Consider the following 17,904-nt stretch of genomic DNA (forward strand, 5'->3'; position numbering starts at 1 on the left):
ACATGAAGGGTGACCAATCCGGTTATGAAATGTTGTTTTATAGAGTAGAATCCAATCAGGGAAGGGCTATGTAATAAGCACAAACAAATCAGAGAGTGATTAGAGTCTGAGTTTTCACCCACCCACACTGAAATGTCGAGCCAGCGTTTTTCAGAAGTACGGTTCTTAGATTGTTTTCAACAGTCTCCATTTTTGGGGTTTAAAAACATTGTGATAGTGTGGACTAAAAGGCAGAAAATTGAGATTAATGACTGCTTTTTTAAATGAAAAGATAGTAGTGTGGATGTAATCTCTGTGTCTGTGTGAATTTTATTATTTGATTAATGGATGGTTCTAAAATCTGTGAGGCTGCAGCACTGCCCTGGCGATATTAAAATTTTCACTACTTTTTTCTCTAGATAACTTTTCTATTCAAGGTTTCTGTTTGCTAACAGGTACAATGCAATAATAGCTCTTGTATAGTAGGCTGATTCTTTGTTAGTAATGGATCTCAATTTTCATAATGTCTTTTCTTGTTTCCAACTAAGCTGTGTTTGTTTTTTTCAGAATTAACAAGTGAAGAATCTGGAAAGTCACATCAACACACCAACTGTTTACAGCTTGATCAGCTGGTTTGATCATCAGACTAATAGATATAATGGATGAATACCAGGAGGCTCTCGCCATCGAGCATATTATGGAAAGAGCCTAATTAAAGCGTGATTTAATCAAACCTGAGTGGAAGTTATAAAAAGATCTTTAATTTGATAACATTTGTTGGTGTTTTGTAATTAACTGTGCATTATAAAGCCTTTAAAAATGCTTCTATCTCTTTATCGTAAAACTCTGCATATCTACATGCTATAAATCCATCCATCTTTAAAATTTTTGAGTTGCAGAGTGCAGAGCCTATCCTGGCAGCACTGGGTGCAAGACATGAAACATTTTGGGACAAAGTGCCAATCCATTTATGTGTAGTTCTTTATTATTACTTCATCCATCCATCCATCCTCTTCCGCTTATCCGAGGTCGGGTCGCGGGGGCAGCAGCTTGAGCAGAGATGCCCAGACTTCCCTCTCCCCGGCCACTTCTAGCTCTTCCGGGGGAATCCCAAGGCATTCCCAGGCCAGCCGGGAGACATAGTCCCTCCAGCGTGTCCTAGGTCTTCCCCGGGGCCTCCTCCTGGTTGGACGTGCCCGGATCACCTCACCAGGGAGGTGTCCAGGAGGCATCCTGATCAGATGCCCGAGCCACCTCATCTGACTCCTCTCGATGCGGAGGAGCAGCGGCTCTACTCGAGCCCCTCCCGGATGACTGAGCTTCTCACCCTATCTTTAAGGGAGAGCCCAGACACCCTGTGGAGAAAACTCATTTCAGCCGCTTGTATTCGCGATCTCGTTCTTTCGGTCACTACCCATAGCTCATGACCATAGGTGAGGGTAGGAACATAGATCAACCGGTAAATTGAGAGCTTTGCCTTATGGCTCAGCTCCTTTTTCACCACGACAGACCGATGCAGAGCCCGCATCACTGCGGACACCGCACCGATCCGCCTGTCGATCTCACGCTCCATTCTTCCCTCACTCGTGAACAAGACCCCGAGATACTTGAACTCCTCCACTTGGGGCAGGATCCCACCTCCAACCCTGAGAGGGCACTCCACCCTTTTCCGGCTGAGGACCATGGTCTCGGATTTGGAGGTGCTGATTCCCATCCCAGCCGCTTCACACTCAGCTGCGAATCAATCCAGAGAGAGCTGAAGATCACGGCCTGATGAAGCAAACAGGACAACATCATCTGCAAAAAGCAGTGACCCAATCCTGAGTCCACCAAACCGGACCCCTCAACACCCTGGCTGCGCCTAGAAATTCTGTCCATAAAAGTTATGAACAGAATCGTTAGACAAAGGGCAGCCCTGGCGGAGTCCAACTCTCACTGGAAACGGGTTCGACTTACTGCCGGCAATGCGGACCAAGCTCTGACACCGATCGTACAGGGACCGAACAGCTCTTATCAGGGGGTCCGGTACCCCATACTCTCGGAGCACCCCCCACAGGATTCCCAGAGGGACACGGTCGAACGCCTTTTCCAAGTCCACAAAACACATGTAGACTGGTTGGGCAAACTCCCATGCACCCTCCAGGACCCTGCCAAGGGTGTAGAGCTGGTCCACTGTTCCGTGACCAGGACGAAAACCACACTGTTCCTCCTGAATCTGAGGTTCGACTATCCGACGGACCCTCCTCTCCAGGACCCCCGAATAGACTTTTCCAGGGAGGCTGAGGAGTATGATCCCTCTGTAGTTGGAACACACCCTCCGGTCCCCCTTCTTAAAGAGCGGGACCACCACCCCAGTCTGCCAATCCAGAGGCACTGTCCCTGATGTCCATGCGATGTTGCAGAGATGTGTCAACCATGACAGCCCTACAACATCCAGAGCCTTGAGGAACTCCGGGCGTATCTCATCCACCCCCGGGGCCCTGCCACCAAGGAGTTTTTTGACCACCTCGGTGACCTCAGTCCCAGAGATGGGGGAGCCCACCTCCGAGTCCCCAGGCTCTGCTTCCTCATTGGAAGGCATGTTAATGGGATTGAGGAGGTCTTCGAAGTACTCCCCCCACCGACCCACATGCCGACTCCACTTGCCTTATTTAAAATATTTTGAGATACACCTTGTTTGTTTTTTCCAATTGGTGCATAGACAGCTGAAGTGACTTGCTGTTGGTCCCACATTGTCAGTAGTGGGATTTCAATCTACAGCCTGAGGATTTGAAGTCCAGAGCCTTAAACAATATGCCACGCTGTTTGCCTTTTATCCATCCATCCATTTTACAACCCGCTGAATCTGAACACAGGGTCACGGGGGTCTGCTGGAGCCAATCCCAGCCAACACAGGGCACAAGGCAGGAACCAATCCCGGGCAGGGTGCCAACCCACCGCAGGACACACACAAACACACCCACACACCAAGCACACACTAGGGCCAATTTAGAATCACCAATCCACCTAACCAGCATGTCTTTGGACTGTGGGAGGAAACCGGAGTGCCCGGAGGAAACCCATGCAGACACGGGGTAACATGCAAACTCCACGCAGGGAGGACCCGGGAAGCGAACCCGGGTCTCCTAACTGCGAGGCAGCAGCGCTACCACTGCGCCACCGTGCCGCCTGTTTGCCTTTTATGATTAGTTTATTTCTGACAGATAAATTGAGTTTCTTTTACTGAACATTATGGGGTATTATATTGATTGCTGAGGGTGTCTTCACAAAATGGCTGCAGTGGCACAAATCTGGAGAAAGTCTAGAAAACGTAAAGTTATCCAAAGGTACTTTTTCATTATAACAAACACAAGAGAGGGATAAATAAAAGAGATGAAATACCGGATAGTTAAAGAAAATCAACAAAATAAAATAGATTTCCCTGTTGCCTGGTGGAATTGGCTTCCCCACTTTCTCTCCTGCCAAAACTGCAATAAGAAATTTACGATTCTTTTTCATTTGGTGCAGAGTCTGCTGTACGGCACATATATTTCCACTTGGCACGGTCGAGAGCATCCTCGTCCTTGATTCGATCCATCCACAAGTGCTTTGGTCGGCCTTGTGATTTAGATGGAGCATTAAGATGCTTAAGATGGCTTGGACATGTGTTAAGGATGGAGCAAAACCGCATCCCAAGAGTTGACTTAAGATGGACACCACCTGGAAAAAATAAACTGGAAGACCCAAAAACATCTGGCGTAGAACGGTTGTACAAGAGCTTCAAAAGAATGAACCTGTCATGGGGAGAAGCACAACATGCTGCAAAAGACCGCAGGCGATGGAAGGAGCTCATTGAAGCCTTATGTCCCACAAGGGGCGAAGAGGATTGAATTGAAATTGAATAGTTTGTACTACTGAGTCATTGACGCTATGGATGACATGGCCATACCATCGGAGCCTGGCCTTGCACACCTTCCCAGCGATGGGTGCAACATTTTTTGTCAAAATATTCTCTCAATAAACAGTAACAGATTATACAAGCAGATGGTTTAGAAATATGTCAAAGTCCCCCAGCCTGTGATAAATAAATTATTCATTATGTTGCATCTGGTGAGGAAAGAAGCGGGTCTTGATTTGCAGCAGGTAAAAGGGAAGATTATTAAACCATGTCGGACTGCCACTGAAGGTCTCTGTCCCTGCATGAGTTAAAGTTTCAGAGTGGCAGAATTATGCTGTGTATGTTTAACGGCTTATTCAAAGGGCAGAATCACTTCAGGCTAGAAATGCGCTGGACTCAGAAAACAGCAACAGTGCTGCTATACATTGGCTGGAATCAGATGATTAGCATTTTTTATTTACAAGTCTTTGGGGACATATGAGAGCTCTTGAACACTAATGCACAAGAAACATTGATGTGAACACCCACTATCTGTGAATTAACAGCTTCAAATGAGCTGCGCAGCATCCAGTGGCGTGGACAGGCAACTGATCTAACGCAGAGATGTTTGTGCAAAGATAAAGCCTCCTTAATGGAGTGTGTTCTGTTCTGCAGCCAGATCCCCCCTACTGTTCTGAATCAGATGTGTATAATGACTGTTGTACCCAGTCTGACACAAATCTGGAAAGCAAAATCATAGTTGGCATCGCAAAAGGCTCTTGACAACCTTCAGAGGGCTTTTGGTTTAAACTTTTGTTTCAAATTATTGATAAACAGACACAATACTGACAACTTTTATGACACCAAACAAGATATGTGAGCTTGGAATTAAAGTGCCAGGAAGAATCAAATCAGGAGAATTTTAAAAAAGCACATACTGTATTTTCTCCTTGAAATACTTGCCTTTTTAAAAGTCTTCTTGTTGACAATTACTTTACATCATTAGCTCATCTTTATGCCTTATTTATATATCTTGGTGTCTCTTACTTTTACGGGTGTTCTGTGTCTATAGACACAATTTCCTGTCATTTATATTTAATTTTTTCACTAGATGGCGGTAATGCCTCTTGAAAAATCCCATCAGTTTGTTTTTGGTTTTTTTTTGGCTCTTAAAATTAGAGCAAACCCTAGAAACTCTTTATTTAAAAGATTCCACTTTTCAATCTTGTTTCTTATGTTTATTAAAACATTTTTGCCCGTTGCATGCAATTTATGTTGCACACTGTAAATGAATGTTTTACCTAGCAACATTCAGGTGTCATAACCATCCTTGAAATATGCTGTGGATTCAGAAAGTACTCAGACCCCTTCACTTTCTGCAAACTTTTTTGTGTTTCACATTGAATATTGAGTTTTATTGAATTTATTTTTAGCCATCATTCTACCCTCAATATCCCATAATGACAAAGTGAAAACATGTTTTCAGAAATTTTTGCATATCTAGTAAAACTCAAAAACTGAAATATCCCATTCATTTAAATATTAAGACCCTTTACTGTGACGCTCCAGATTTTAAATATCCTTGACATGGTTCTAGAAGCTGCATGGAGTCAATGTATGGCAAACTGAATTGACTGGACATCGTTTAGTAAGGTACAACTTGTTTATATAAAGACCAAGCCATAAAGTCTAAGAGACTCTCTGTAGACCTCCGTGATCAAAATGAGGTAAGGCACTGATCAGGACAGGATAATAAAACCATTAAGTTTGAGTATTCCCAAGCACACAGTAGCCCCAATAAATGTGAAATGGAAGATGTTTGGAACCACCAGGACTCTAAATAGGATTTGCTGTCCAGGAAAAACTGAATTAACAGGCAAAAACGGCCTTGGTCAGTGAGCTTGATCAAGAATCCAAAAGGTCACTCTAACAGAGCTTCAGAATTCTGCTGAGATGGGAATACCTGTTGGAAGGACAACCATCTCAGCAGCACTCCATCGATCAAGTGTTTGTGGTAGACTGGCTAGTTGGAAGCCACACTTGAGTAAAACAAATATGATGGCATTTAAAAGACTGTGAAAGAATGAGGAAAAGATACCCTGGTCTGATGAGACAAAATGTAAACTCTTTGGAGAGAACTCTAAGCACTAAAAGACCAGACACTATTAGTCATCTGCCTTCCCTGCAGTGAAGCATGATGGTGTCAATATCATGATATAGGAGTACATCTTAGTGGCACAGACACGGAAACTCGTCAGAACTGAGGAAGGATGAATGGAACCAAATAGAAAGGACCTTGAAGAAAACCTACTCCGGAGTGCACATGACCTCACACTGGGGCCATGGTTCTCCTTTCAGCATGACAGTGACTGGAAGCATATGGCAAAGGCAATGCTGGTGTGGCTTAAGGACAAGTTTATGTCTGTCCTTGAATAGTCCAACCAAAACCAGAGTCAAACTCCAAAGAACATCAGTGGAGGAACCTGAAGATGGCAGTTTACAGACACTTCCTATCCAAACTAACAGAGCTTGTGGGGATCTCTCAGAAAGAATGAGACAAACTGCCCAAATATAGGTGTATAGGTTATAGACACTTGCCCAGGAAGACTCAGAATATGTAATTCTGCCAAGTACTGAATAAAGGGTCTGAATACTTTTATGAATGAGAGATTTCAGTTTTTAATAATTTTAATAAATTTGGGAACCTTTCTGAAAATGTCTTCACTTTGCCATTATGGGTTACTGAATGTAGATTGATGGGCAAAAAATGCAAATTTATCCACTTAAAGTGAAATCTACAACATAGCAAAGTGGGCAGAAGGTGCAGGGGCTAGAATATTTTTGAAAAAATTGAAAAATAAATAGGGCGAGGCTGACACTCTGTAGGGTAAAAATACAAGAGTTGTCAGGGCCAAATACTAAAATACAAAAAGATCAGCTCCTATAGTGCTAGTGAAGCACAGGGCTTGTTATGAGCACGTCTACACGAAAGGACTACAGGGGGCAAAAGAGAAAGAAAAAGAAGGAAATGGCCAGGTGACGAAAAATGTAGGCAAGGCGTGCAGACAAAAAAACATGTCTTAGACCAGGAAGCGATCAACACGCCAAGAAAGAAAGAAAGAAAGAAAGAAAGAAAGAAAGAAAGAAAGAAAGAAAGAAAGAAAGAAAGAAAGAAAGAAAGAAAGAAAGAAAGAAAGAAAGAAAACTGACTGTCAAAGTATGAAACACCAAACCAGAATCTTAGTCAGAATAAATGTTGTAAGATTTCTCATACCAGCTTGATTAAGTTGAAACATTTTCTTCTGTTTTCAAATTCAAAAACGTTAATGTTTGAAGCTTCCATCTTTTATAGGTGGGAAGTATAATACAAGCCATTATATGACCTTTGCACTTAGCAACTGTAAGCAATTTGGAGGTGACCATACAATAAACAAAATACAAAATGGCATCAACAGAAAATGATGAAAAATATAAACAATCACAAAAACAAGCCTGACTAGTTCAAGCATGAAAATGTTCATCAAACACCCAGATTCATTACAGACACTCAGTTAAGAACAGGCAAGTTTTGATTCACAATTACGAAAAGTGAATCTCACTTAAGAGTTCTTTGTGGATATTGTGAGGGATGACCTGCGTTCTTTTCCTGCCAGGATGCACTTGAGGTGGAAGGACAGGGGGAGACAGCTTACACAGGACTTTCCTCCTCCAGGATGCTAGGTGGCGTTGAGCTCCAGCTCATTTCCCCACATGGGTGCCCACAAGGCATGCTGGGTATTGTAGTCCCAGAGGACAGCCTTGTTGGGTCCCATGTGGGCTGCCAGGGGAAGCTGCGCCATTTTGAATTCCCAACTCCATAGGGCTCCTGCCTCACCCAGAATTACTTTGGAGCTGTAGTGTCATGTCACTGGAAACACTCCCTGTGATTAGATAAAAGGAGCTGTCTGGCTCACATGGACGAGCAAGAATTGGGAGGAAGGTGGACAATGCTTGTCAGGAGGAGTAATGGAGGCAGTGATTTGTGGGAGACAGAGGGAGGACAAAGAGTTGATGGGTGCTATCTTGTGCTTTATTGTACTTGTGGCTGTGATTGTGGTGGGAAACGCTTTCTTGAGAGAGTTTCACAAAATAAAAGACTCTTTGTGCCTTTGAAATTGTGTTCATGCCTGTTTGTGTTGGGTGTTTGGGGAACTGGAGTGCTCCCTGGTGGCTACACTATGAAGATTTTTTTTGTCATGGAAAACAAGAAATACTGCTCCCAAAAGCCTTGCTTATACTTCAGTGTTTACCAATATTCTTTTCTGCAGCTGCGTAAAGCTCATAATCCATTCCATGCCGCCAAATTCAATTCTATTTATGCCTCTCATTCACTTCACTGCTGAGGACATTTTTTTAAAATGTGAAGTGCTTCATGTTTTAAACACAGAGTCACACTAAAATGCATAATTGTGCACATTATTGTGTTTTCTCCCCGGAAAAACTCAGTCCCTTAAACAGTCGCTACCAGCCATTCTTCTTGTGTGAATTGCTTCACTCATCACAATTTGGAACAAAACACAGTCAAAGCCAAGAACACCCTTGAAAAGAAATTGGCAAAAAGTTTCAGACTACGAATAAGCGTGAAACTCAAAGAGACCGACCTAACATCATACACATGTGTGCTCATGCAGGACATGCCTATAACAGCGTGCAGCATCACAGAAACCAAAATTTAAAAACTGATGAGGTCATCATTGGGTAACACCAAAAAGAAAAGCAAAAAATTGCAAATAGAAGGATCAAAACATTATACTCTTTAATTACACTGTGACAATAAAATTCTAGTCAATTTCAGTGTCACGTTAGGCCAAACCATTTTTGCAAACATGAGACATAAAGAAGAAACTGATCATGAAGAGTGAGGTCAGTTCAATAGGAGGGCCCACTTCCACACTCACATGCAACAAAAGAAGAAGTGCCAGTTAATCTAACAAGAATGTCTTTAGAATATGAAATAACCCAAGTTGACCTGGAAAGAACGTTTAAACTGTTCAGAGACAACTACTAAGCATGAGGTTAGAACCTAGGACTCTTTATATATAAGGCATCAGTGCTAATTCTGTAAAACTTCTAGTACCTACGTAAAGTAGGAACATGTAAAATTGATCTGCTTATCTTCTTTGCCATCAGTGTAGTATCTGTGTCTAGTCAAATGAACCAAAATGTCTGACTAAGGCATCAGCATGTGTGCTAAAAGGACAGAAAGGAAAGGAAAGTTACTTTTATTTTTTGAGATCATGATCAAAGAAAGCGATTTGGCAGAAGGCACAGTCAATGACTGCAAGACTCAGAAGCTTATGCTCTTGAATGATTTTGATCTGCCTGTTTATCCCTGCCGCTAGGTTGATCTCATTTCATTGTGTGATGGCTGCTAAGTCTTTTTTAGAATGTATACTTTATTTAGAGGCAAGCCGTTTTCTTCACAATAGCTCCTGCAACCAAATGCAGCATTCCGGGCTGAGCCTAGTGAGATTCAAGTTTATTGAATCTCCGCTGGATATTGACGGCCGAAAGCCTGTCAGACGATAAGGTGGTAAAGGAGAAGTGTTTGGAATTAATAATCAGTTTACAATTTTTTTTTTTATTGGTGAGTTTAATTATTTCAAGCCTTCTGTGGATCACCTAATGCGCTGTTTGAAGAAACTGTTATGGGGTCAAGAAGGTCAAACATTGGTTGTATTTGCCAATTCCCTCTCTAAGACTTGTAAGCATGTACTATAGGTCACTAAATTCACAAATATAAACACCACATTTCTCTTTTGATGTGGAGATGTATATATGTATTTATTTATTTATCTATTTGACCTCAAGGAAAGTACCACTGTGCCACTGTGCAATTCAAAATATGCATGAGTAATACTAAATGTATCTTTACTTAGTTATATACACTGTTTACTCTAAATATTATTATCTGGTAACCATTTCAGAATTTGGCACAAGAGCCCTGGGTAAGAACAAGGCCTGGTCTTCTTGTGGCCTATCAGTAGTATAATAATATTATATGCCCAGGGTGAGATATTCACCCCGAGTGACCCATGGAAAACTCTTGAGAGTCAGCAGAATGTAAAGTCTCTGATTCTTCATATGGCACAGGCTAATGGAAGGCCTGAATGAATTCTTTGGTGTTTGACTTGGGGTATTGAGAAACTAACTGAATGGTCTAATGCTTAAAGAGACAGGAGGACATCATCACTTTGCCTTTGTATCCCAATAATTGATGGAACCCTTGTCCTTCTTGCCTTTTTAAGATATTTATCATATACTGTAGTAGAACCTTCACACCAGTATGGGTGATACTTCACTTCCATTCATGATGCTCCTGAAGTAAATATTGCTAAGAACAATCTCTTTTGTGAATGCTATAAAAGGACATTACAACATAACACTGTAGACTGTCTGTCAGAGAGTAACCAAAAGCATCCTGAACCTAGAGTGCATGACTCTATTACAGCTTGGAGTAAAAATGGCTCATCCAAAACATACTGGGAATACTGGGAGACAACTGTTTAGGAACAAAACAAAAGTGAATAGTGGTTAAATGGAGATGTAGTTAATATTTGAAGGTCAAATTAACCAACTATATAATTCCAACAGTGTTGTGCAAGTTCACACCTCACAAGAACTAGCTCAAAGTTCAGTTCACACAGATTAAAATGAATACATTCACGTTCATAGTTCACCATTTCAATTTTGAACTAGTTCATGTTCAATTCATTTTGTATTTTTTAAGGAGTGAGAATAAATGACCCATGAGTTTACTTTTTTTAATTTTGCAAGCCTTATATTAGGCTATTACAGTGTTCTTGAATAAAATACAACAATTATGAAGACTTTTTTTATTTAAATACACTTTATTGAGTTATACAACAAACACGTATAGCCATATATGCTAATATCCTCCCGGTCAAAAAAGAAATGAAATAGATGCAACTATACATATAAATTATGCTCTATTTCCAACCGTATGACACAAGTGGTGACTGTGGAAACAGCGGGTAGGTGAACTAACCTATTACGCTGCCGGTCAAAATTCACGTCACATATTGCATGTCGGGGCGGCACGGTGGCGCAGTGGGTAGCGCTGCTGCCTCGCAGTTGGGAGATCTGGGGACCTGGGTTCGCTTCCCGGGTCCTCCCTGCGTGGAGTTTGCATGTTCTCCCCGTGTCTGCGTGGGTTTCCTCCGGGCACTCCGGTTTCCTCCCAAAGACATGCAGGTTAGGTGGATTGGCGATTCTAAATTCTCCCTAGCATGTGCTGGGTGTGTGTGCGTGCCCTGCGGTGGGCTGGCGCCCTGCCCGGGGTTTCATTCCTGCCTTGTGCCCTGTGTTGGCTGGGATTGGATCCAGCAGACCCCCATGACCCTGTAGTTAGGATATAGCAGGTTGGATAATGGATGGATGGAAATTTACAGGCACTACACTAAAATCAGCATTTTTCGATGTCTTAAACATCTTAGAATCAGAATCTAAATTTAACTCAATAGCGAATTATTGACCTCATCCCTTAACTTCCATTTACATGGAAATAATAAAGTAGCTTTAATAACGCAATTAACGCACCAGAATGAACCAGCAGAGTTTCAAATGGATGATAAAAGCCTTGATCAAAGATTGAACATGGAAACCTAACACAGGTCTTTGAAAGTCTCAAATGCAATGATCACATTCACTCATCAAAAGTCTTTTAATAAAAGGGCAAGTCACACACTTAAAGACACCAGTGAATATTGAAGGAACGTATATATAAGGTGCAACAACAACGTTCATTTATATACCACATTTTCATACAAGTGATGTAGGTGCAGGCAAAAAACAATATCTTCACACAAAGGGCTGTAAGGACGTGGAATGAAAATATAGCTTTGCAGATTAAAAGGAAACTCTGTCAACTTTTAAATAGTATTTCGATGACATATGAGTCCAATATGGATACAGTTGACATATGCGTCAACATAGCTATTAGCTAATTAAGGAGCTTAATCAACTTATTGTCTCAATTTGTTCACATGTACCAACATAAACATTATATTGAAGAAAGAAGTGTATTAATGTAACTGCACGATGTAAACCCCATGGACACTCTGAATACGCAGGTTTATATTTAGTATGACTTTGTTTGGACATATCAACGACTGTGTGTTGGACAGTTCACTTTCAACATGATTGACTGTATAGTACCTTTAGCTGAGTAAAGACCCCCCCCCCCATTATTCCAGTTGTTTTCCTTACCTGTACTGGGTGACAGCTGGATTGGCTTTAGCAGAGCAGTGGAACTTCACAAGATTGCCTTCCAGCACTGGCTGAGGTTCTACTGAAAGATTTACAAGAGGAGGATCTGCAGAGGAGAAGAACGGTAATTCAGTGATACATTCCTTCCATCTCAGCATTATGTAATATATAGAAAATAAACGACATGATGAGGGGTGAAAAGACTGCACAAAATTACAACCACCCACCATTTCTTTCTTTCTTTCTTTCTTTCTTTCTTTCTTTCTTTCTTTCTTTCTTTCTTTCTTTCTTTCTTTCTTTCTTTCTTTCTTTCTTTCTTTCTTTCTTATAAAATTAAACACCTTTCATTCTTTGTTAGTCACTGCAAAATTCTGTGCCAATGACTTCTTCCAGGATGACCTCCCCGTTCCTTAAAACCTCCCTGCTTGCACTGAAATTAGACACATAAATGATGTTTCCTCTTCTTTGCTGCAATTCTGGACATGCTGCATTGAACAGAATGACTCATCTTTCAATTATAGGTGAAATTTATTAAGCTGCCATGTCAAAAATGAAGGGCAGGAAGAAATGACCATTGCTGGCAAAAAATAAACAGTTTTTTCCTTTGCCAATGGCTGAATAATTATTAAAAAGTTTATTATTTTTCTGTGGTTTCACCAGAGCTGTCTTCTGAATGAAGCTATAAGCCCACAGTGAAACTGATATGATGCTGAGAAATCCCCGGGTTTGAACAGGCAGATATTCATTTGCTGTTGTGTGAATAATGGAATTAGATGATTGTTAATACCACAGCTGGTAGTCAGGAGGCTCTCTGTATAAAAATAATAATAATAATAATAAATATGTGGAGTAGATAATTGGATGACCCCCATCTGCTTCAAGGACAGCAAAAAAGGACAGCAGCAGCATTGGCAGCAGTCATTATCTACTGATACAGTTCAGCCATTTGTTGAAGGCTGGCTAGAGAATCAATCAAAAGTTAAAGGTATTCTATAGGGCTTTCAACTTTTTGGGAAATGTGCCCTGGATTTAAGCATACAAATTCAAAATATAATAAATTTTGACAGGAATTACAGTACAGTAAAATGAAAGTGTTTTGTAATTACAGTAAATTGTATTCAGTATGACACAGCCACTTTATTTATTGCACAGTTTGCAAGACTGGGGTTCAATTCCAGTAGATGTGGATGGGCTGTGTAAATTCTCCCAGTTTCCATGTGGGGTTTCTCTTGTCATATTGGTCTTCTTTCACATCATAACAATATGGAAGCACATTAGAAAACTGAAACTTTATACACTGTAAGTGTGGGTATTACATTCATGGATTCTTCATGTCTATTGTCCATTACTGTTGGCATACGTTTCGAGTTTTCCCATCCTTGTACTCGAGAAAGCAGTTACACTTATTATAGATGTAAATAGACACTCAGTGGCAACTTTATTGGGCACACCTGTTAAAATGCTTGCTAACACAAATGTCTAATCAGCCAATTACATGGGAGAAACTTAATGCATTTCGGCATGCAGACATTGTCAAGATGACCTGCCGAAGTTCAAACTGAGCATCAAAATGGGGAAGAAAAGTGATTTAGGTGAGTTTGAACATGGCATGGTTGAGGGGCTGGTCTGAGTATTTCAGAAAGTGCTCATGTAGTGGGATTTTTACACACAACCATTTCTAGGGTTTATAGAGAAAGGTCCAAAAAAGGGAAAATATTCAGTGAGCAGACTGGTTTGAGCTAATAGAAAGGCAACAGTAACTCAAATAACCACTCATTATGACCGAGGTATGCACAACTGCTTCTCTGAATGCACAACATGTTGAACCTGAAGCAGATGGGTTACAGCAGCAGGAGGCCAAACCGGGTACCACTCTTGTCAGCTAAGAAAAAGAAACTGAGGCTACAATATGCATGGACTCACCAAAAATTGGACAATAAAATAATGGAAAATGTTGCCTGGTGTAATGAATCTCAATTTCTGCTGCAACATTTGGATGGTTGGGTCAGAATTTGGCGTCATCAACATGAAAGCATGGATGCTTTTTGTCAATGATTCAAGCTGCTGGTGGTGGAATAATGGTGTGAGAGATATTTTCTTGGCACACTTTGGATCACTTAGTACCAAGTGAGCATCGTTTAAATGCCACAGCTTACCTGAGTTTTGTTGCTGACCATGTCCATCCCTTTATGTCCGCAGTGTACCCATCTTCTGATGGATACTTCTAGCAGGATAATGTGTCATATCACAGAGCTCAAATCATTTCACACTGGTTTCTTCAACATGACAATGAGTTCTCTGTACCCAAATGTCCTCCACAGTCACCAGATCTCAATCCAATAAAGCAAATTTGGGATGTGGTGGAACGGGAGATTCGCATCATGAATGTCAAGGTGATAAATCTGTAGGAACTGCGTGATGATAGATTGAGGAGATCATTCATCCCAAACACTATGCGACTCTTCAATTCCACTCGGGGTGGGGTTGGGTAAACATTAACATTATACAAAGTTATTGTCTGTCATACCTGCATTTTTATCACTTTTTAATTTAATATTGTTTTTTTATCAATATGCTGCTACTGGAGTATGTGAATTTCAGCTTGGGATTAATAAAGTATCTATCTATCTATCTATCTATCTATCTATCTATCTATCTATCTATCTATCTATCTATCTATCTATCTATCTATCTATCTATCTATCTATCTATCTATCTGATGCTATCATGTCAAAATTAACCAGAATTCCTGAGGACTGTTTCCAGTACCTTTTTGAATCTATGCCATGAAGAATTATGATAGTTCTGAAGGCAAAAGGGGGTCCAAACCGGTACTAGCAAGGTGTACCTAATAAAGTGGCCGGTAAGTGTATATGCAAGCAATTTGATCCGTTACAGATGCTAAAGAAGAATAGATTCTAAATTGAATATTACCCACTGTGACCCTGTTCAGGATCCAGCTGCCTTAGAAAATGGTATGGTATGATATGGTAATATTATCCTGTTTAAAACCTTTTTTTAGGTTCATGTCCTCATGTCGATCATTTAGGTTATTTTAACGTATTTTGTGTGAAATTATTGATCCAGAAATAGGGATTCACAGAACAAGCATATCAAGTAGCCTGGTAACACTGCTGATTTTTATTCCTTGACTTGTGATTTCCTTCTTCTTCCCTGTCTTTAATTTTAGATCCCAAATATTGTTGTATTTTTAAATCTCTCTAAAAATTCCCATGTAATTTAATTGTTGGAAACGCTTAGTCTTTTTCGACAGACTCTTAACGATGATGCCACCTTTGAATTCTCTTAAAACCTTTTCAGGATTATGTGACACACTATGTTGTATCCACACTCTCCCTAAAAAAGCTAGAAAACTGTCAGAAACTTTAAGCTCTTTTATTGCAGATCTTGTAAATCTGAAGATGTTTAACAAAATTCAAATATGACATTATTTTAAGAATATATTATATAATGCATTTATACCTATCTATTATAATTCCCTTCATATCTGTCTATCTATCTGAGTTGGTTAGACACAGCTCAATGGATGTCTGTATAATTATCAGCACTGTGTATTCTGTAGTCAGTTGTAATTTGATAGACTGAATGATAGAATGAAGAAATAAAAGCCCAAAGGAATATGTTGACTATCATGTTTGACACTTGTGGTTGAAATCAGTCATGCAGAATAATGTCTATTATCTGGCTGGAATCACTTTTTGTGTAAAATCGTCTCCTGTTTCACGCTCTCTTGTTCAGTGCTGGGCTCCCACTCCCATATAGTGCTTAAGAATCTTTTTCCTTCTTTTGAACTTGCAAGGGAACAATTAAAGTTCACAGGCTGTTTTATAAACAGGCGTTACAGCCACAGTAATATTCTGATCATAATTCCCTTCTCAGACAAAGAATGGCACCATTATGACACTGCCATAACAGAACCTTCCATTCAAGCGTAGGGTGCATCTGTGCATAGTGTCAATATAAAAATGTATGACAACACCAAATTTAAATGTTTAATACCGCGATCATCTTAGAGGGTCAGGGTGTAAAAAGAGTTGCCTGGCTAGAATGTTGAAAGTAATTTCTTTCCATGTTTTATTAAACCACTGAATAACTTCTTAGAAGAACACCCGCTACAATACAGGTCTCTTCTCATTTTTTGTTTTTCCATTGAAAGCTGTTTCTATGTAATTCCTTCATATAAAATAATTTCCTTCACATACAATAATTTTCTGCGTATCCCTGTGTTTTTCTATTAGAGCACTGAACTAAACTGTGAATGATGAAGTAGGTACTGGATGTGCCTTTCAAAAAAGCCTCCAAAGCTGCCCCTCATGGCATCCAATGCAGATGTTTAATAATCAGAACACAGTGGCTGCAAGTAGCTTGGGACTGAGGAAATTAAATTAGACTTGTTTCAAAAGGAGAGTGCCAAGTACTTAACAGATCCTCCTATCCTGAATTATTAAAAATTCAATATATGTCAGGCATGTAGCCCCGGTGATTGGCACAGCAGTGTGGTAATAGAATGATTAGCAATAATCTCACAACTCTGCAGAATTATCTTTGAGAATATCGTTTTAAAGGGAAAAAAAGATTTTTATTACATGCACATATTTTTAGTACTTTATTCTTCTCTGGTAATATAAGGTTTTTCTATTAGCACAGACATGTTGAGTTGGTGAGGTAACTGACACACGGTGTTAGACGGCAAAAGTACTTTCTTTTAATGCTTTTTATTCTGTTTTAGTTTTGCAGTGGCCCCTCTGTGAATCTTGTGATATTGCTTTTGATAATATCTTATTAGTTTTGATGGTTAGAGTGAAACAATCAAATTAAAAAAATGCAGAGAAAATAGTATTGATTAAGGAATATCCATTTCAAAATACAAACGAGAAAAAGAGGTTCTTCAGTCTTAATCTGAATATTGAAACCAAAGGGAATTCATGAATGAGATACCCGTAAAAAGAGAGAATCCTAGCTTCAGAATTTATAAATGATCATCAGTGTTCCGCAATGATTGTGGTAGAACTTTACAACGTGTGATTTTGAGGGCTTTCTAAACTGCATTTATTAGCCAGTTATTGCAACGTAGCACATAGCTGAAGGGCCCAACAGAGCAGAGTCCCTATTGGCCTGTAGCTGATGAAGGGATGCACCATTGTACTACACGCACATGACAAGAAACTTCAACTTGAATTATTTTGTGGTATCATTGACTAAATAAAGTAATTGTTAAGGGTCTTACAGGTAAAACAGTAACTGTAGTACTTACCTATACACTTATAGTATGTAGCCCCCATTCTAAAGAGATTCTTAATTTTTATTAGGTAAAAAAGTGAGCCAATTTAGTCGGATCAATCAAGAGGCTATGAAATTAAAGCTTTAATAAGACTGTAAACCAAACTGAGAAAATCTCATTGAATGGCCTTTAACATACCCCATAGTAAGGTGAAATTATGCTTATTAATATTATTATTATTATTAAGATCCATTTATTTATATAGTGTCTTTCTCATGCTCAGGCAGGATTTTAGTATGTTATATTGTGTTACCTTCTTGTTTGCCTTGCATTTTCTTTGATTTCTGCCTTGCACTTAACGTTTCTGGCAAAATACATATGTGGAAAAAGTAATTTCAGAAAAATATTAATGGATAACTTTTTACAGGCCACATAACTGCATCAGTTGTGCCACCCTCTTCTTCTTAATAGTATTAATAGTATAATAATCATGATTATTACCAACATTTCCACCCTTCTAAAATGGAGAGATAGGTAATTCATTAATTTTACAAACCTA

At 39.9% G+C, this 17,904-nt stretch overlaps 1 protein-coding gene across 4 annotated transcripts in view; it reads right to left on the reverse strand.

Annotated features, from left to right (window-relative positions):
- kirrel3b (kirre like nephrin family adhesion molecule 3b) overlaps nt 1-17,904 on the reverse strand; it is a 971,552-nt gene that overhangs the window by 119,651 nt on the left and 833,997 nt on the right. For all 4 annotated transcript variants that reach the window (XM_028810345.2, XM_051932391.1, XM_051932392.1 and 1 more), the window contains exon 6: nt 12,104-12,209. In XM_028810345.2, coding sequence (XP_028666178.1) covers nt 12,104-12,209 — 106 coding nt within the window. The remainder of the gene's footprint in view (nt 1-12,103; nt 12,210-17,904) is intronic.

This window comes from Erpetoichthys calabaricus, chromosome 9, assembly GCF_900747795.2.
Source record: "Erpetoichthys calabaricus chromosome 9, fErpCal1.3, whole genome shotgun sequence".
Taxonomy (NCBI): Eukaryota; Metazoa; Chordata; class Cladistia; order Polypteriformes; family Polypteridae; genus Erpetoichthys; species Erpetoichthys calabaricus.